Source organism: Pangasianodon hypophthalmus, chromosome 12 (genome assembly GCF_027358585.1).
Source record: "Pangasianodon hypophthalmus isolate fPanHyp1 chromosome 12, fPanHyp1.pri, whole genome shotgun sequence".
In the NCBI taxonomy this organism is placed as follows: domain Eukaryota; kingdom Metazoa; phylum Chordata; class Actinopteri; order Siluriformes; family Pangasiidae; genus Pangasianodon; species Pangasianodon hypophthalmus.
Window position 1 is genome coordinate 19,891,774 of NC_069721.1, and position 21,963 is coordinate 19,913,736.

The following is a 21,963-nucleotide window of genomic DNA, read 5'->3' on the forward strand; positions in this document are numbered from 1 at the left end:
TTACTATAGCAATATAGTGTAATTGACAAATAAAGCTGTACAACCTGTTAGATTCAGAAAATATATAATTAGAATAATAGTAATAAAATCTCTTTCTCTCTTTCCCCCTCTTCCTCTACACACCTGGCCATATAGGTCTGTGTTTAGCAGCATCAAGGAGCAGGTCAGTGTGTGGACGCTGTCTGTAAGCACAAATACATAATTATACATATATCAGTACAAGTACAATACTACAACTAATAGCTAATTTCATTCTGACTGGATTTTACATCACACACACATTAGTAAATTCACTTTTATTCTGTAATTTTACTCATTTAATCCTTCTTTTTTTAAATTATCCTGTATATAGTGCCTTCATATTGTCCTTAATTTATGTACATCATTTGCAATATGTTTTTGTTTATTTTAATCTATTAGTAGTTTATTTTATTTTATCTTGTCTTTTTCTTTTATTTCTCCTGTTTTACACCACCTTTCCTTTGTACTTGCTTTGGCAATGCAAATGTACAATTATTTATCATGCCAATAAAGCACATGAAGACTGAAACTGAAACTATAGGCTTCATGGGCTGCATCAATATGTTTTGTATTAAAATCTAATATACTGTTTTGTCAAGAAAACCAATATATTGAGCGAAACTGAGGGACACTGAGCCTAATAATAAACCCTTGAAAATATTTTTATTCTCTTCAAGACCTCTATTTTTGCCTTTGACCATGTCCTGTTTCTCTGGTATATAAATTAGAGGTTACACACATGTAAAATTCCTTTGTCATCCATTACCATGGGAAACACCAATGCATAACTACACTGCTGGTCAAAAGTTTGAACACCCTAGCATTTTTTTTTTTTAATGAACTCAGTTTAAATAGGTAAAGGAATCAAAAAATGTTTCGTATTCAATGTTTGTGAATGTGAATTGAGAAATGTTAGAAATGACATTTGGAGATTTACCCTCCAAGTTTTCCTGCCTATGATAAACCACTCACTGAGAGTCCCATTAGGATCTGAGAGCGAGCTAATAAGTTCCACAAGGATTTAGGTTTCCTGATTAAACTGCTATGGTGTAACATTTTGTTTGTCTGTGGCATGAATAATGATTAAACTTTAATAAAACTTAAAAAATCCAGGTGTTCAAAAACCTTTGACTGGCAGTGTATTTATGGTTATAAGTGCGTTTATCAGTGTTTTTTAATCAGCATTGGATATTTATATTATTTTAAGACTTAACAAAATACTCTTTACCTAAAACTACTGGCATTGGCAATTTTTGACAGTGTAAAAACACTACAAGTCACTACAACATTCAATTGTTCAAAACAGGTTCTTGTACACAAATTGACCCTTTTTTAACCTTCGGAGAGTGTGAGGATAGGGTTGCACTGTAGGTATCGGCGTGAGAAGTGAGCCAGGACTCGTTCTCGCTCTTGTGTTTCTCCTTTTAGAACAAATTCCTGTAGGAAGGTCCTGAAGTTATTTAAAAAAAAAAGAAAAAAAAAAAAAAAAAAGTAAACACCCAACATCTAAAACAACATCTTAAACTCTGACTAGTTTAATAACTACCTACATTAAAATCTTAACAAAATATGTCTTAATATTTAAATGTGACCAGCATGTCAGAGCATAATAACAGAGTGCATGGTGAACTGAACAAAGTGTTCAAGTGCCATTTTGCTTATTATGGTTTATCCAGACATCTAAAATCCAAAGCATTATGAGATTCCACATGTACACTAGATATTCCTCACTATATCCTTCTTTTAGCCATGGCTAGAAAATGGAAAACCATGTAATATAGTGCCATATAGAGCATTAGGGTATAATTTCAGACACACACAGACCATTTCTATTATTTATATTCATTAATAAATTATAACAATAATAACTCATTGAGCACACTAACCTCAGTGCCTGATCCAGAGTCTGTCCTGTAAAATTAAAGTAACCCAGGTACTCCGCTGCTACCATCCTGCTAAAGTCATTACTATACAAAAATAGAAACCAAAAAGAAAGAGTGAGAACAAATAGTGTGTGAGCAAAAATCAAATAATAACAGACTGATGTCAGATTAAGCACTTTGAGAAGAGTTTGTGAGGAAAGCATGGTGAAGGGCTTTGCTGTTCCCATGGTGCATCTGTTAGATATCACAAAGATCTTGAACACACAAAGGCAGAGCAGCACTGGCTGTCCAAAAAAACTCATCCAACAGCACAAATAAGCCTGCCAGCAGGGATACAGAGATAGAGAGAGGGACAGATATAGCAGAAAAAGGCTGGAGACTAACAGAAGCAGGACTAACTCCTGCTGTCATATCAAACTACTCAGTATGAGTGCAGTGCTCAGCTTTGGTCTTTTTTCTTTTTTAAATCCTACTGGATATATGCACAATCATAACTTAACTGGTGCAAGTGGAAATTTTATGTGTGCTGGTGGGAGGCACAGGACTCCTACAGCTTGCAGATTATGCAGCAGATAAGACCTCTCAAAGTTTTTATTATTTTATATATATATATATATATATTTTTACCTTTACTACATACATTTATGTGATTTTATTGTACGTCGTCTCATCTAAACAGTGCCTCTGGTAACTCAGGGGTTATCTTTTTGCCACCATTTATTTTTATGAACCTAATGATTTATTTTATGACTATAACTCAACAGTTCAAATATTAAACCCGGTAGCCAGATGTACTGTCAAAAGTACTTATTGTACCCATTAAAATTTTTATTACTCAAACTTTCACCCACAGAACCAATTATATGGTGTTAAAATATATTGTAGATTTGAAACATTTTTGTGCCAGCAAGCACACATAGCAACATGATGATAAAGGGATAATTTTTTTGTGTATGCCCTCTTCAGATATTTTAGTCTCAAATGTGGCTCACATCTGTGCAGTAGTATTTATAATTCCTGAAATTCACTCACTTCTTGCTTAAGTGGCGAGCGACATCACACTTCCTGAATCCATCGAGGTTGTAGAGCCGTTTAGCCAATCGCTTAGCAGCCTCCTGGTCAGCACGGTTACTGCTGGTTAGTGTGTCATTGCTTCCCAGTCCCAAACGCTCATTCAGCTCCTGATCCAAGACCGCATCTGTAGCCAGCCGTGGAGATTTCTCCCTATACACACATACACATGCACACACATGCACAGACACACACAACCCTGTCTTGTGAGGACCTTCCATTGACAATTATTAATGCAGCTGATTACTGTTATGCCTACACTTAAACCTAACCCTAACCTTTGGACTTTTCTGGTTTTATAATGTTAAAAAAAAAGAGACTGGGACTAGCCACATTTCCCCATTAGGTCAAAGCTGTCAGATGTTCATATATTTGTAGGGTCACTGCCCACACACCTAGAATAAAATTGCACTGTCAAGACATACACTTACTTATTCACATTAAATAAGTAAAACGGATGTTCATTCTTTTTCCATTTAGGATTAACAATTCAAACACATTTAAATAAATAAGTGCACATACATGTTACATCAGACAACCTGTTACATTTGTCATAAAGATCAGCACTGACTTCTCTATAGCACTGTAAGATTTTGAACATTTTTACACCTCGGACATGGACAGTTACACTCCATTGATCTTGGGAAACTTACTCTAGGGCTTTACTGAGCAGCAGTGCTTTTTAAACATAGCTGCTTTTATCAGTGACTCACACCTTAAATCCACAGAGCAAAACAAACAGCAGCTCAAGATCTTTACCGACTCAGAAACAGTCAGTCAGAAACAGAAAGCAAACCACAATTTGAAATAAATTGTTGGAAGAAGAAAAACAAACCTATGAAACTGATTAAATTAAAAAAAAAAAAAAATTAAACTAAAATCAACATGAACTAAATTCAACTAAAATTTTGCATGTTAAAAGAAAGGAGGAGAATGATCCTATATCAGCAATGTCTGATCAACATGGTCACAAAACTGCAAGTGACAACAGCAGAGAATGTTACAGAAAAGGTGACTGCTACAGATTTTTTAAAAAAAAGAGCGAGCTCAATGAAATGCTGCAATTCATGGCCCAGCCTTGGCTTCACAAATTCAAGATAAAATTGTTTAAAATACATTTCAGTATACATACTTAAGACACAGGTCAATGCATTTTTAGCGTTTCTGTAAATTTCTTCTGCTGTGTTATTGGTTATTGTATTGTTATATATTACTATCCTAATTGTTATTTGTTAAACTCACATTGTGATCTTAAATTTTGAATTAAAGCCTTTAGTAATGATCAGAAATGTTCTTTTTGTTCTCTATGAAGTGCCATTCCAAGACAAACAGTGCTAAATGACTGTCTTTGTTTAACTACCTATGCCTCGAGATCTTACCTGCAGCCTGAATGCCGGCGTGTTGGGATGTACTGATCCTCTGAAACACCACAATGCCAGCAGAAAACTGGATGGGCATTTTTCCTCTGGCTCTTTCTGCTGTTTTGGCTAACAGACACAGCTCGAACGACTCGTCCACTTCGAGACCCTGCAACTCTTTTACCCCGACTCACACTCATTGCAACTGTCTGCAGTCTGGGAACCGCCTCAAGCACTAACTAGCATCTATAAAGCATTTCACCTGCAGTCTGAACAGGCCTCACATCTCTCCTGCACTGCTTGAGCACCAATAATTATTATGTACCATTAATTTTTATCTCTACCTCTTGTTTTTCCAAAAGTGAAAATTAATGATCTTGAGCTATCGGCTTGCTCTGTATGCTTCTCCACATTTCCATCACTCTTCCGTTACTGACTGTTTGCTCTGGAATTTGGCAGCTCTTTCTTTCAACACAGTTGCTCTGACTCTCTCACCTCCCCTCCCTTGCCCTCCCTCTTGGTAAACTTTTGCAGTACTCTCAAATGACCTCCAAAATCAGGCATGAACAGGGTAGTAGAAATAGTGGCCTTAAACCCAGTCTCTCTCTCTCTCTCTGGTTCAATCCACCAGGATCTCCTCAAAATTGGATTTAATTTCTTTGCTTGTTAGCTGACTAACCTAAATGCAGTAAACACACATAATACTAAAGGATGTGATGCTGGAAGCAGGAAACAATAGCACACTGTGTGACTGTAAAACCCCTTACATAAAATCAGGTCTTGTGAGAGACTGACTGGGGAGAGATCTGAGAAATATGGCCAAAGACAGAAATTCCCACCATAAGAATTGAGATGAAAATGTGCTTGACCTGCATTAGGTCATTAGTGCCACTGTTTCAAATTGTGGCAGCATGATGGTGTATGTGAGTGGTACTATGCTGAATTGGACCTTTTAGCTATAAAGTGCTTTACCGTCTCAATACAAATACTGTTCCTGAAATGCTAACCAGAATGCCCTGAATGCTAACCAGATAAACTGCAACCAACACGTACATGTTCTCTTTTAATACTAAATCATACACTATATAGTACTCTCTCTCTCTCTCTCTCATATATATATATATATCTCACACATACATATTTACATTAAATATTTATATATATTTAAAAGTAGGTTTTTTCAGAGTTTATTTATAGAAGTGTGCATTATGTTAAACCTGTAGGCTGAATTGAAGACTGAAGTCCATATGAGCAAACCTAAGACATACAGGAGCCTAAAATGCCTTACATGCAGTAGTGGGCCAGGGTACCTCTACAACAGGGTTCACAAAATATACCCCAAATGGACATTATGAATTTTCTGCAACCACAAGCCTTGACCACCCTACATGTTTTAATCCAGATTTGTAATTTATTTGTTAATCCATATTCAATAAATGTTTTGTGGTATTTTTTGGTTTTTTGTTTGTGTTCTTGATTTCTGTTGTTCCACTCAGTTAGAGTCACTTGATGTTGTTGGAATTAAGGAGGCAGATGGACTAAATAGCATGTACACTCTTAATTTAAATGTGGCTATAATGAATGAGACTCCCAGTAGCATTTCAAAATAGTAGCACACAAAATGTGTCTTCATACTTAAATATTCCTAATATTAATTTGTAAAATGATGGAACAAACAAAATAGGAGATTGTGAGTTTCTTTTACAACCCCATTTGTAAACCATGGGTCGGGACGCCTAGTTTGGGAATCCCTGACCTATAAGTTTCTCCAATCTTATTAAATATGACTCAGTGCTGTTATTCTCTCCAGAAACGGTTTCACTAAATACTAACCATCAGGGCCCTGATAACTCAAGAAAAAAAAGGAGCCAGTTCAACAAAACTTGGTAACATTAGAAATAAAATAATTGGCTTTTTGGCTTCTTTAATTTTTAACTTTACTTATTCCATTCATCAAGGCCACCAAAGAACCCACTGAGAATTTTGCTGTCTTCAGACACTAATGCTAAATTGGCATCCTCACCTACTGTGTTTCACTCCAAATCTATGTTACAGTGTAGTCAGTTTTGCGTAATAAAATAGGCAAATGCATGCCTAGTCATGTCTCAGTACTACGAAAATCATCCATGTATAAGTTCTGTAAATAAACCAAGGTACATTACCTTTACTTCATTTACAACTTTATCTCTGGTGGATCTGACTGCTTGGATCCAAATATACTATATGGATATAGACAGAAATTCAATTACACAGACGCACTCATTCAGTATAAACACTATCTTTACTATGTATGTCACATCAGGCTAACTATAGTAAGCAGAGAGTCCTCTTACTGGTACGTTCTTGATGTGACTACCTAATTTTCCACTCTCTCTAGAACTCACACACTTGCTCCAAATACTGCATCTAGTTTTTAAAAAAAAAAAAAAGCAATAAATACATTTTGCTGCCACCTTCTGGTTCCTCTAAAGTATAGCATGTAACACTATATGACTGACTATGAAGAGGTTCTGTCTCATATCTCAGATTATTAAAAAACACCCTACCATTGTATTCCTGGGCAAAGCACTGATCCAGAAGCTGTTCTAAAGGGAACTGAGCTTTTTTAGTAGTTTAGCAAATTAGTCTAGGACACTAAGTCTTCATCTTAAAGTCTTTAAAGGATACTTAAATTTTTATCAGCTAAAATATCACATACATATAATGAAAATAGGAGGGACTGTTTCTCTAGTGTTTCTAATTACAGCATTTTAGTACACATTTATATGTTGTTGTGTTATCAAAGACATATGACCTGTAGGTAAGCTATTTATTCAGAGCATCAGCGATGCGCATTAACCTTCATCTCACATTCATACACACCTGGGCAAACACACACACACTCATATACACGCAACCTGCCTAAAAAGGAAACCTGCTTCAGTGACCTGACCTCATTTTCACATGGCTCAATGTGTAAGCTGCATGCTTCAACCTTTATTCTCAGAGTTTGCACTACTTGGCTAGCACTTGACCTTCATCACAGTGCTGTAAAAGTTACCTCAGAAGCCTTAACTACAAAATAGCCTACAGAAATAGAACATCATTATAAGCACCACAGACACAAAACAAAAAAAAGAGTATAAAGTGGATGCTGAAATCGGAAGCAGCATTCAATTATGCTTTTAGGAAGACAATTTTTTGAAAACAAAGAAAACTGGAACTGTACTTTTCACACTGGCCACCATCGCAGTACTAGAGGTTGTTTTTTAAGTACCAGCTCAAGATCAGTAGTACCAAATAGCACTGATCGCTGATTGGTTAGCATACTGCATCACTCAACATAGACACTACATAATTAAATGGCCAAAAAAAAAATCTTCACTGATGCTGTGCTTGTGCTGTCAAATCAACATTGTGCAGTTTTATTTCCCACCCAGGATACATACTCAGTTTCTAAAAATCATTATGGGATGCAGGGGTGTTGGTAACATTCTTATAATGTTATTTTTGTTTAGCCATATTTTCATTAAAAGTTTAGCTTGAAAAAAGTCACCATTTTGCATATGGATTTTTCATTTTGTATACATATGCAGCTGTAGTATTGTGCAGGGCTGCTCTGTGGCTCATTAGGTAGTTATACAAGCCTGTGTATGAGGGTTTATGTAATTTTATGTTAACACGGTTGTGTGTGCGTCTCTCTTACCTGGGCAGTATGAACACATTTTCACTGGTCCAGCTGTGCCCAGCTGACCTGTCATCTGAGCCACTGCTGAGCCGTTCGCTGGATGGGGCCCTCGTGGCATCCGTGTCCCCCGTAATGGTCAGAGCAGACTCAGTCACACTGGGCATCTCAGCATGTGCAAGGGGGGCAAAGCTCAGCTCCACGATCTGCTGTGCACTGTGGTACATCTGAGCCTTCACCTGTGGGGTCAGGGTTGGGAGGTCAAACGTCAGCATGGTCTGAGAGCTGGAGGTCAGGAGCTCCAGGCTGTCCAGGCTGTTGTAGGAGGTGCCTTTAGCTCGCTGGGACTCCAGGATGCTCTCAAAATGGTGACTAAAAGTGTCCATGTTGTCACCTGAAGTTTGGGGTGGACCTCGTACTAGAACAGGTGATTTCAGGGCTGGGTGACTGTTATTTAAACAGGGCCTAGAAAGTAAAGACCGGAAAAAGACAATGAGAGAAAAAAATTATATTGAATTATACTGAATATGGTACTTGTTGCTGTCAGGTTTGTCTCTATGCTCATGCATGCTCTAGTAATAAAGTAAACTTTAATGACACCTCTTGAACAGCATGCTAAGTATCTCCTCCTCATCCTGCTCTTGACTGGCCTGCTGCCTCCTCATATCACACTGTGTGCGAACACTCGCCCAGCTGGCCACATCCTCCTCTTCCTCCTCCTCCTCCTCCCCCTCCTCTCCATCTGTTCTCTTGTATGCTGTTTCTCCCAGTGGGCTGCTCCCTGTACCGGATGTGCCCATCACGCTTCGGTTGCTCCCGAAAGCTGAGTCAGAGTCATCCTTGTCAGCCAGCAAGACCTCGTCAATGTCGGTCTCCCAGTAACACCGTAATGGAACTGCATCTAGATCCGTCTCAGAGTACTTCAGAGTCCGACGAATTATGCCCGTTTTTGGGGAGGTGCCTGGAGCAGCAGGGGGAGGGGTCACAAGCTCCACCTCAACACGCTGTACGTCATGATTGGCTCGCAGGGCAACTTCCTCCAGTGGTAGGTAATTGGGTGGCGTTGGGGTGGAGTGGCAGCTAGGAGGCGCAGTGCACAGGTCTGGGACATGCAGGTAAAAGAATGGCGTGAATACATCTAGAATTCCATCGAGAAGTCCAGCATACATCAAGAATTCCAGCACCCTATTGATGGATGATTCATGAGTGATTCATTAAATTTAACTGACTCAAGTAAACCAGGTGAATTGATTCACCTGCTGTTAAATACACATCTTTTCCCACTGATAGCTAAACTGTGATCTCTATGCTAGTGATGACATCACAGTCTATTTAAGCAGGCAATTGTAATGCATGCATACATGCAACAAATTAAACCTGTTATTATCGAGTAATAAGTTTTAGGCAGTTCAAAATTTGCAGTTCTTCAAACAGATGCAAAATCTGAGGAATCTTGCAAATGTAATCCTAAATGTCAATCCTAAAACCCCTGTGCTGTTAATACCTTTTTTGGAAATACAACAATTTTGTTTAGCACAATAAGGTTAAATGAAATACCCAGTAACAAAAACTGCTTCTTTTTAGGTTTCACTGTTACATTAGTGAATACCTTTTAGGTATTCACTGTTGTCATAACTGAGTTACAAAGGGCTGATTGTCATAGACTTGCATACTTGGCAATTAATTTGGACTGTGAACTGTAAATGTAGTCAAGCAGTTTATGCAGACATAAAAATGAAGTCACCATATAGATAAATTAACACCATGAACCGTGAACGTGGGTTATTGTAGCCAGCTCAATTTCTGAATGCTATCCTGAATCTTGCAAATCAAAGGGTGATTCAATTAAATATTTTACAGTAACTGATTCACTAAAATGAGTCACAGTGTGCTTCCATACAGTTGTAAAACCATTATAATACTGCAAAAAATGTTAAATATATTGTACAATACAAGGTTAAAACAATATTACTGATGATTTTTCAATTTGAAGAAACATAGTTTATAAGGCTGCAAGCCTGAATTGCAACTGATTTCAGAAATATTCACAAACGCATTTTTAATACTCTAATTGTATAGCCCATATATTTGGTTTTGGCAGAATTGTGTGGGTGTGACAAGTGAATTTTCACAAGCTCACTTGGTATAACAAGGCAGACAATGAAAAGCTGATTTCATCCTATTCTCTCTGTTAACACACGTCAGCTGAGATCAACAGTTGTAAAAGGTAACATTAGGTCATTGATCAAGCTGAACATAGAATGTATTAGATTCTGGACAAATTATTCATGTGGAGGTATAGTATAATGTTTACCTTTACACTGAAATTACACAAACAAACCAACAATTTGATTCCATAATTAAAAACACAACTAGTTAATCCCATAAATGGCAATAAATAGCCCAAAACATCTCTCTTTCTCCCCATCTTGGTAGTAACTCTCCACTGACTTCTTTGTTCTTATGTTTAGTGACTTGAATGAAGATGGATGAAGTGACCAATAGGGAAAAAGAGATGGACAGCTCACTCACTCTTCTCTTGTTCACTGGAGACTGTATCTGTTGTGGTGCCGAACAAGAATTCCCACTTGGCTCGAGCAATCTTCTGGGAGTGCAGAGATGGCCCCAGTACAGCGGAGCAACTATCAGACTGTGACACACATAAGTCATGTTTCTATACGCTGTTTTTTTTTTCTAATCATGCTAACTCCCTACTTCACACACACATTTATTTAAATGCAAAGTTCTTCGTCATCCCATTGTTCAACTCCCATAGAGTCTTATTCACACATTTCTCACTATTAGTAATAACAGTAATACAATAACATTAGCAGTAGCACTATACAATGCTTTGTATTGCAAAAACAACAGAATGTGGAAAAAAACAACATTTGTGCTTTGATCAAAGTATTCTGGATCATTTATGTGTCCAATAATTATATGGAACATTGCAGGTTTAATAAACATTAATAAATGTAAAACTGAAATTGAACAAATAGCTTTTATAAAGAAGTAAACACAGAAATAGTAACAATAATTAATCCATCCATTTCCTGTACCACTCATCCTATACAGGGTCACAGGGGGAGCCTGGGGGCCTATCCCAGAGAACTCAGGGCACAACGTGGCGAACATCCTGGACGGGATGCCAACTCATCACAGGGCACAATCACACACATTCACACCACAGACAATTTGGAAATGCCAATCAGCCTACAACATGTTTTTGGACTTCGGGAGGAAACCAGAGTACTCTGAGGAGACCCCCGAAGCACAAGGAGAAGACGCACACTCTGCGTACAAAAGGCGAGCCAACTCCTGAGGTGCGAGGGAACTGTGCTAACCACCAAGCCACTGTGCCCCCCACAATAATTAATTTAACGCAGAATTACAATTAAATTAAAAAATGACAGGAAATACACAAACATTTAAGTGGTAGTGGTTCCAGGATTCAGTCTGAGAGGCAGCTGAACCCCACCCTCCTTGATCTACTTCAGATGTGTGGGAAACTCTGACATGAGACATTAAACATTTAAATGTATGACTATGTAAATGTTATGAAAATTCAAAGGGCATTCAAACAGCAAAATTTGCTCAGATGGTCCTACACTTTTAGGGGAAAAAAGAAAAAATCTAGCACTCTACAAGTTTCTTTGGTTTCTGAAAGTTTCTATGCAGAACCCTACAACAGAGACATTTCCCTTTTGCCCTTTAGAAATTTAGAATCTAAAACCATCTAAAGAATTCTCAAAGAACCTTTTTTTCCCCTAATGTAATGGTGTAACTTAGACTGATATAGTGTAAACATCACAGCCTTGCCTCACCTGTATTCCTGAGCTGGCATGTTCCGTCTGGTTACTGTTATTGCTGGATTCAGGTGAGAGACACTCACGATCTCCCAAACTCCCTGTGACCCCACTGGAGCTTGGAGATGAAGTTGGTACGCCATTCTGCTCCACCTCTGCCCTCTCCTCATTCTCTTCATCTAGCACAACAGGGCCAAGTAGCAAAGCCTGTCTACGTCTCCATTCTGCCTGCTTCTGTTCCTGCGTCAAAGTGACTGTCTCCTGCCCTGTCGGCAGGTCTGTGCCCACTGCTACACCTTGGTCCTCCACTGCTCCCGTCTTGCTCTCTCCTGATCTCTGAACTGGGTTAAGCATCTCCATTTCATTCTCATTGTGCTCCCGCCACCTCTGCATGAAGGTCCAGCTGATTGGTGCTTCCTCAATATGCTGCCCAATAAGAAGCCTCCTGGAGATCTCCACACTGTCAGATGCAGGTTCATCCCTGGTCTCACTGTGCCCATGTGAGTACAGATCCCAGGCATCGTGATGGTACCAGACTTCACCTGTGTACTGTGGAAGTCTCCTTCTGTGCAGTGTGGGACTGTCTGTGCTTGACAAGTCACCCCAAAGTAGACGAGGGTCCCTTAAGGGTGAATCCGTGTCACCTTTAGACAGCCATGGACGTATTGTATGAGAGGGAAGAGCCGGGGAGTCAGGGGCCTGTCCTAAGGGGATTGGGCTGCAGAAGTAACTGGTTTGTTCAACCCTTTCAGGGCTATGATTGGTTAAAGACTCTGTTGCTTGTGAGCAAGGAGTAGCCCCATTTGTTACTGGGAGATCAGAATGCATCCCATGTAATGGGATGTTCATTTTCATAGGCGGGCTCCGATGTTGGGAGGGGCAGTTTCGAGATTGTTTGGGGCTGTCTAGCTCACTCTGGACTCCAAAAGCATTGTGGGCAGGGGACTTTCGGAGATCATCAAAAATAACCGAGATTTTGGTGGCTTCCTCTGCAAGCCTACGTGCTACTTCTGGACTATTCAGTGCTGAGGATGTATTGCTGCCACTGAGCTGGTTTAAACCTTCAGAATGTGCATTAGTGATCAACAAATTGTCCTTCTGACCTGAGAGAGGACTGCCATCCACTCCACTGGATGTGCCTTCATGGGTTAGCTGGTGTAGGTTTGGGTCTTGCTGAGCCCTGGGGCTGGAGTTTTGCTCTAAGGGGAGGTTGGAGTGTCCTGTGTGGGATGAAAAACAGTGTGAGGCTGGGATACTTGATGGGCCATATGGAGCACTTGGCCTGTCTGCATCATAGTTGTGTGAATAAATGTCACAACCAGGAGATCCTGCCCATGACTGACATTGCACTTGCTGGATGTGTTTCTGCCCTGGACTCCAGTCTGACCCATGAGCAAATTTAGACCTTAGTTGGGGTGACCCAAAGTCCTCTAGGGCCCTTTGGGTGGCTGCTCGACCCACTGTAACTCCACAGTCCACAGTGACTCGGTTGAGAGCGGGTGAGCCCGCTTGCTGGTGAAAAGGACTATTATTGCTGCAGGAGCCTGAGGGGACAGACAAGGCCAGATCATTCTTATGTGGCTGAGTGGTCTCTCTTTGCATCCTCAAGAAGTTCTGTGGACTCTCCAGTTGCTTGACATTTGCCTTCTCAATGTAGCTGAAGGTAACTACAGACGTTTGACCAAGCTCTAATGGCCGAGTGGAACCGTGAGGTTGCTGGGAGCCTCGAGAAGGAGTCCCTGGGCCAGAGACTGGCACCAAAGCTGAGGAATAGTATGAGCGGTGCTGTTTCACATTTTTACCAGCCATGCTATGATTCAGAGCAGTGCTCACACACTGGTCCAGATGCTCGGGAGGGAGACTGTGGGTAGGTGTGGATAGTGGGGATAGCTGATGATGTGTAGGTTTTGGATGGAGGGCTTTGGGTGGAGGAGTGGATGTGAAGCACTTCTGCATGGCTCAGGTCACAGAGCTGAGATCCGATGCCACCTCCAGTGATAGTTTGGTCAAAGTCTCAACAGGTCAATCTTTTCAGTCATTTCAGGTGCCATCATGCAGTGAGGCAGATTACATTTGCATTTACTTCAAGGCATGGTGTTAGACGTACAGAGCATCTGATTCTTTCTTCCCTCTTCTTTTAAGCCATTTGCATATAATTTTGAGCGTGTTGTATTAATCAAATCCATATTCTACAGATTCTGAATCCATCCATAGTCTGAAAGAGAGACAGTGAACAAGAAAGATAATATTTTTTAGAGTAATATTTCGGTTACAAGGTCGTGAAATACACCATGCATGCAAAAAAATAAGGAGCACATCAAAACACAATGCTACTATCTGTTTAGTGCTTCAAATATTCATATTTGTATCTGTATTTGGATTTACACATGAATGTATTTGGGTTTTTTATTTGCTCGGTTTGATTAAATATGCCTCCTAAAACACAGCATGGTCTGTGAATTCTGGCTCTGACAGTTCCTTAACCTCACCTGCATTACTCAAGTTCATAGTTTGTCTCAAACTAAGATGTGTATGGTTTTGTTATTTTTGTTGTTTTTTTTTTTTTTTTTGTAACTTAGTCACAGTTATTTTTCTGTTTGTACCTGCCAGTGATATTTTCTAACAAATTAGCTGGTTCTTGCTAACAGATAACACACAGTATGCATGACAACTGGTGACATTTTATTCAGCATTGAATTTGGCCAGGAAATACTGAGAAGCATTCGAGATCAGGTTTCATGCAGTAATGAAGGAGAGGAAGATGAATATCTGCAGCCATGTCAGTAGTAGTCTCTTTTTAGTATACTATGTGACTGACACTGCAAAATCTTTTGAAGCATATGAGGTGGTCTGGACTGTACGAATTTCAAGAACATTGACAGAACACAACTCGATGCTATTCCTCACCACATACTCAGAGGGGAATAATACAAACTAATGGTTTGAGATACCTTATTGTTGTGTGAGGTTCTGTCACCCTTAACACTTGATTCAACTGATGAATATTTGCAATGTACCCTCCGTGTGAACCATGGCTCTAGATAGCTCAGTGCATTCACACAGCCAAGCTTGGCACCCTGTAAACAACACCATTTTTAATGCATGGGATTCAATGCACACTGCTGCACTGACATATAACACTAACATCTGTGTTATAGGCCAAGTATTTAAACCTAATTGCCACTAAGCATAGCTTTTAGCTGTTTTTGTATCTCTCTTGACCTAATGTGAGGTGGGACAGACTAACAAATCTGATCTGTGTAGTCCTTTAACAGGCAGATTCTACGTATCCAGATCCTCATATGCACATTCTGATGCACTCAGGCTAGTAACATTGTCTGAGCTACCTCATAGACACCTGGTATATTGATGCTTCATGTGACTCTCAGCACTTTGAGGCCTTTACAGCACTGCTGCTCAGTGGTACTGTGGACATGGTGATTGCGGGTGGCTTCGTTGCAGTGGCCATGTACTATGATGAGCAAAATCATTCCAATCTGAGCACAACTATGGCTTTTGGAAGACTTCACTTATCTTTTTTCTTTTGTATTTTTACTTATTTTGGCAATACCAAAATTATACAGAAGAGAAGAGACTCCCTTTCCCTTTGTTGCTTATTCCCTTGTTCCACCCAACATAAAGCCAAGTCTCCTGATCACAGTGTGGCATTTAACGCACACACTCGCACACAGCAGTGACTACACCTGGTCTTAAATAATTCAGTCAGTTGACAACAGAGTACAGAAAATGAGTTATGTCAGGCTTTGCAACACTTCTGAAATGTCCAATGGCAATGAGGTGACAAAAGCATTAAGACAATAAATCAAATATTGACCACAACAGGTAGTGTGTTTATTTCTACACTAAACAAGGATTTAAATGTCTGACAATTGCTAGGTCCTTTTATAAGAACACCACTCAGAATTTATTATTATAAAGTGCAGTTACTTTATAAACTGTTTCCAGGTATAAGCTGACAATAACAGAGACAGTGTGCTGTAACACACTGACACACACATGCATTTCTGAATTAAAGGTCACAGAGGGAAGCATTATATTTCCAGGTGGTGTTTCTGAAACATCTCATATCAGCAACTTCCAGCTGTCTGTGTTTACTGGGGAGTTGTGGCTAATGAAGCTAGCATCACATTCATTTCTAAAATTAGCACTTGGCCATCAAATGGAGCCAGAAGAGACAGCTAATATTAGTTAGCTGCTTTCGCATTTGCAACGAGTCCCTCGCTGACTATAGAGGCTGAATTTCAGCAGAAAAAGGAGCTAATCTTTTAACTGTTAAAGAGAATATATCAAGTAGATTCATAGAAGTGACCTTCTTTCAAGATAAGCCATAAAGATAGCTTGCTCTGAAGCCTCTCTCTCTTGATCAATGCCAAAAAAGAGGAACAAATACGGCACTGTGAAGAGGGAAAGATCAATCACACGTACATCCATCATGAGATAATCTGCATTAGGTTTAGAGACCACAGCAATTCAGTCATCAGTGCTGAAATACATTACTTCCTAAAGAGGTGTCATCCTATCCACAAAGAATTTCACGCTGCTCATAGAAATCGATTACTGGGCTGCATAATCATCACAAGTTAGAGCTTTCCCTATGGTCATATTGTAGGTTTGTCACAAGCTACATTCATATTAAAGTAAGAGAGGGCAGTGTGGCAAAAAAAAAAAAATCCTAGGTTTATGCAAGTTTGTTGATTAAGTGTGGCAGTGTCATGATCCAAAAATTAATCCAATAAATAAATATATAAAAAAAAAAACTCAATGATACATGAAGGCATTCTCCTGATAGATGATATATATGACAATATATTTTATGCAAAACAGTGACATTCAATCAACTATGTTTTAATGTAAGTAACAATAAAGTCAGAAAGGTTTATAAAATACTTGTGATATCTCAAAAAAGGGCACTGAGGACCTGTCACTATTAAGAAATTTTGGCTGAAGGTCGTCACACACAGTATATGATTGCGATTAATTATTTAACTATATTACTTTGTTCCATGACAAAACAATTTAAACAAATAGTAGAAATAGATCCAAGCTGGCAGAAGGTTTTTCATTACATCCAGAAATGAACTGAAAATGAACATTAACTGCAAATATTTATATGCAAACTTATAATTGTGAAATCACTTAATCATTCAATTCTCTTCAGGTCAAATAACTGCAATTAGCCATTTATGTGATAACTATGACAGATCTCATCATAATAATGATATCACATCATCATATCACCCTGCTGTCATATGAAGATAGAGTGATTTTATTTTATTTTTTTACATATCCCACATGGCTACAGTCTCATCAAGTGATTCATGTATAAGTTTAACAGGGCAACATGATCAGCAGGCAAGAGTTGGACGTTGTCTCTGAAAGGCACTGTATATTATGAGACTTCAATTCCTTGGAGGATGATGACAGGGAGCTAAGAACTGTTGTCATAGAGACAAGTCTTACGTGGCAAAGCTGTTCTCTGAATGCAACAGTCATGGACTAAAGTTTGCTCCACACACATACATACACCTCCTGCTAGCTCTCCGTCTGACCCACAGACCAAAACAGCACAGACTTGCAGTGTTTAAGGCGAGTATCTATCCAAAAGAAGAGTACTGCTTTGAAACCAAGCGTTTAAGTGTGTGCACTCAACAGATCAACTGACACAAGCACCTGTTTGAGTACAGGCTCTAACTTGTAGACTACTGCTTTACAATGACACATCCTTTTACCCATTTTACATGTTACACAAGTACTTATGCAACTGCATCCTGTCACTTCAGTGGTTCCGTCAATAAGAGCACAGGATATGGAATTTGATACAGGGATTATCATTCTCTTAATGTTCCCACTGACAGCCAGGAAACCTAAGACAAGGACAGAAACAAGCTATACAGACACAAAGTAGGTCCTTCCAAATTTATGTTTAGTTTAGCAATTGCTCATATGCTACATCTCAAATGGCATACTGTGATGCAATACTTTATACACTAATCTAGAGTAATATGCTTTTAAGTAAGTTAGTTCATGTGAAGTCTGTTAAATTCTAATAAGAAGCACTTTGCACACACATGAAATGGTGATAAAAATACACAATGTAAACAACTGTGCTGGATGGAAAGCTAGTTAACACTGTTATCAACTGTAGTAACCGACAACAGTATTGTACTATTCATATTTAACTGCAACAGCATTGAAGTAGCACCAAAGACAAACACGGTACTGTGACTGGTAGCCAGGTTGGCTCTACAAAACCCTCTCTTTCCATTCTATAGCTGCTATGATGCAAGTGATAACAAGAACTTGTTGCTCCAACGTTCCACATCATTAAATGCAACTACAACTGGAGAAAAAGATTAATGTCTCATTCTTTAATAAATCGAAATGTGTAATCGTTGGCAGATTCCTATGATATTAACAGAATAAAACTCTTCTTAATGTACTGTTATAGAAAAACAATCAACTCTTCATGTTATGCCACATTGAATATTTTCCCAAAACAACATACCATCTCATGTCATTACTCAATTGTTAAGTGTGTGTTCTTAAGTGTGTGTTCAGTGCTTTTGGAAAACGTAACCAGGAGAAATCACAATAATGAGTAGAGTCATATGTACAGAGATCAGAAATATGCTATTCATGCATTTGTTCTTTATTGCATGTTTGTGGTGCACAGTTTGAACTGATATTGCTAGGTTATAATTTGTAATGTGTAGCATTTTCTGTGTTCAACAATTGACTTAATTCACCAAAGGAAAGGTGGCAGTGTCAGGATATTTTATATAATACAAATTTTCCTCATATTCCAGCAGCTGTCAGTAAAATATCTGTGGCACCCCAGGCTCTGTAAATGTGAAAAAGAAAAAAACAGCAATAATGTGGACCACCAACTACCAACCAATCACCAGATTCTGAGTTTAATTTTTGAATTTGAAAAAAGCTAGCTTTAGCTAACTTCCATTACATTTCTGACTACACAGAGAGAGAGCACAGAACTGTGCAGAAGTACTCCAGCACAAAGAACCACTGACAGCAAGGGGGTCAAAAGGAACTGGTATGTGCGTCAGTCCTGAGTGTACATGTAGTGACTTGCCTCTCATTCTCTACAAAAAAAATGTAAGAAAGAAAGGTTGTGTGTTTTGAACAAGTTGCAAAATGCAGTCGGCTCAGTGTTTCACAGCGTGTGAAAAGGATGAAGTGAAATGGATAAGGTCATGAGTGCAATCGTGTGAAATATCAACATGAATGAAAATAATAGATTACAATTATCGAATTAAAGTGATACAATACAGGAATACAAAACAGACCTGTTTAACTTGGCCTACTCATGTTTCTTGGAATGTAATTTTTTAATATTTATTTTTTTATTATTTGAAATTTCTTATACAATATATAAAGTACTTTGTTATTTTGAACTTGAACAAAATGCTATGTAAATGCATAAAGATAATGAAGACATGCTGATTATAACAGGAATTCAATTCTTAATGCTCTTTTGCATGCAATGGCACAGAAGCAACATTAATACACTAAGCTTTACTGATGATCTTCACAGCAAATGCCACAAGGCCTGCATAGCCATGCAGCTTAAAGTAACAATCAGGAAAAGCAGAATCAGAGCAGCAACAGTGTCACGATGCTCTGTGGAATAAAGGTACTAAACTGTACTATATGTATAATATATTCATGTTTCTAGGTAAAAGATACATACCAAGGGACAAAAGATGTACTCTTGGATGTACCACCCCAGTGACAAGAAAAAAAATACAGTTTTGTACCTTTATTTCTGAGTGTGTAGGTTCTACCTGGGGCTTTAGCAGATTCAAAAAAAAAAAGCAAACTAACATGCTCATATCGATGAAAACAAACACATAAGAATGTGCAGAGACTGCTGGTATCCAGCCTGTGAAATATAACCATTCATCTTATCTTTCCCATACAAACACATACAACCACACACACACACACGCTTGCGCACAGCGCAGCAGTCTTCTACTACTCACCTGAGAGCATTACAAAGACCACCCCACTGTATTACATAATCTCTCTCTTTTTTTTTTTTTTTTTTTTTTTTTTTTTAAGAGCATGCTAGACTGACAGACACCGAGTTGGTAAGTTTTACTTCTAGCAAATACATCTGCTGTGTTTTTTCCTCCCTCCAGATCCCTCTCATACACACTCACACCTCCATAGCCCAGCAAAACGGTACACGTCTCCCACAGCTCATTAATCTGTCTCATCCTTGTCCTCTATCCATCCCTCTGTCCCTCTTTCTCTTCTCTCCTTCTCTCTCACTCAGCTGGACTCCAGATGGGCTGCGTCTGTCTAATGCACATTCATCTCCATACTGCTGTTTACTAAGAACTAAAAATAATTAACAATTTTGAGAAAACCATATAATGAAACAACATTAAGAGATGCAAGTAACTGAAACCTGAACCTGGACCAGTTCCTCTTGTCTACAGCACAGAACAATGTACAATTCTAAAAACTTGTAATTAAAAACTGAAAAACATTGCAAAACAATCGCACAGTTATGTTCTTGTTGATGACATTGGCCTGTAAATGAACAAAGATGATTATTTAGATGCATGACATTAATTGGCTGTTAAAAAAAAGGCAACATTTTCTTCTTGTGGCTCAGTCTACCTAAAGGTCATCAACAAACATTTTATTTTTTACACAAAGTAGGAAAGTGTAGGTGCCCGACTTTTCAATTTAATTTTGATTCAAGGGCCAAAATGTCGTTATATAACTATAAGCTATGTTACCCCCTATGAGTATGACCACTTGCTGGTTTAAAGTATAAATGTTATTATTTTTTATCTATTATGGAGGCCACTAGATTTAATGTATTTCCACAAAGCTTAAATTTAATTATAAAAAAAATATATATATAAAAAAAAAGACTACCATTTTGTCAGACTGTTGAGAGAGTCAGATTAGGGCAGTTGATGCATTTGTGCACAATCATGATGCATATAATAATTATTCTTTCCAACCCCAATATAAAAGAGCTCAGCTTCAGTTTAGGGACTATAATACTAGTTTATGGTAACTAAATATAAAGTGTCACTTACATGTTTAGACCAGAAAAGCAATAAAACCACAGTTTTCTTGGTATGAGGCTGAACGCATATACTCTTCAGAAATTTCCTTTGTAAGTACCTCTGTTTATCCACTTTATTTCTGCTATGATAATGCTAATTTCTGCTATTACCTCTATTTAAGTTTCAATGTTAAATATATAAGCATGAAGTAAACATCAAGTATATTTACCTACTGGTCCAATATTTAGGATACAGTTATGCTGAATGAGCCCTGTTCAAGATCTGTAGATCCTAGTTCTTTATTTGTTCAGCAAAATCTCTGAGCAAAGACCTATTTATTCCAAAAACTTGTAGGAAAAGCTGTCAAACTAGCCTGCCTACTATAGTGAGGGAAGAATAAATACATTTAAATAAAGAAATGTGGCTCTTAAAGAAATAGTTCTGATCAATTTACACAATTACCTAAATGCACTTGTTCAGCTAGTGTTTACTTCATTGCATTTGCAATGTAACTTAAACCTTGTGTAGCTAGAAAGTAATTCTTACTCACAGAGTTCCAGGATAATATGCTGAAAGGCTTTGTATTTGATCAAACTAACCTTTTCTGTCCATCATACTTTGAAATATTTTATAGCATGTGATCCTGACACAGCTCTGATATTGGCAATGAAGGAAAAATGAAAAAAAAATGGAATGGATGCATCCTTAACATACTTTCATTATTTGTTAGCAACACTGAAGTCTATTCTATTACTTGGCAGATCAACTAAAATTTTGTTCTAAGTTTTGGCCAAACCTTTCTTTCAGGAATACAATATGTAAGTAATAAAACACAGTGTGCCTTATGGGAAAATAATCAACAGTTGTGATGCTGCCTGATGTGAAGCGAGTTACTGTTGATTATTTTCCCATTACAGCATGCCCTTAATTGATTTATTCCTCTTATACAATTTGTGGAATGTCCACAAAACAAGCTAGTTCCTGTTATCACTTATGTTACAACAACTATAAACATTCATTCCCTCACCGCCTTTCTTTCACTGAGCAGCATTTTTCTATAAATATAATTTTACCCCCATTTTCTGGGTTATT

General features: G+C 38.3%; 1 protein-coding gene across 6 annotated transcripts in view; it reads right to left on the minus strand.

Annotated features, from left to right (window-relative positions):
• LOC113527500 (PH and SEC7 domain-containing protein 1) overlaps positions 1-21,963 on the minus strand; it is an 80,684-nt gene that overhangs the window by 55,526 nt on the left and 3,195 nt on the right. For all 6 annotated transcript variants that reach the window (XM_053238645.1, XM_053238644.1, XM_053238647.1 and 3 more), the window contains exons 2-9: positions 11,822-14,018; positions 10,530-10,647; positions 8,598-9,099; positions 8,019-8,462; positions 2,937-3,128; positions 1,908-1,988; positions 1,359-1,471; positions 124-182 (exon numbers count right to left, since the gene is read on the minus strand). In XM_053238645.1, the coding sequence (XP_053094620.1) occupies positions 124-182; positions 1,359-1,471; positions 1,908-1,988; positions 2,937-3,128; positions 8,019-8,462; positions 8,598-9,099; positions 10,530-10,647; positions 11,822-13,759 (3,447 nt within the window). In that variant the 5' untranslated portion in view covers positions 13,760-14,018. The remainder of the gene's footprint in view (positions 1-123; positions 183-1,358; positions 1,472-1,907; positions 1,989-2,936; positions 3,129-8,018; positions 8,463-8,597; positions 9,100-10,529; positions 10,648-11,821; positions 14,019-21,963) is intronic.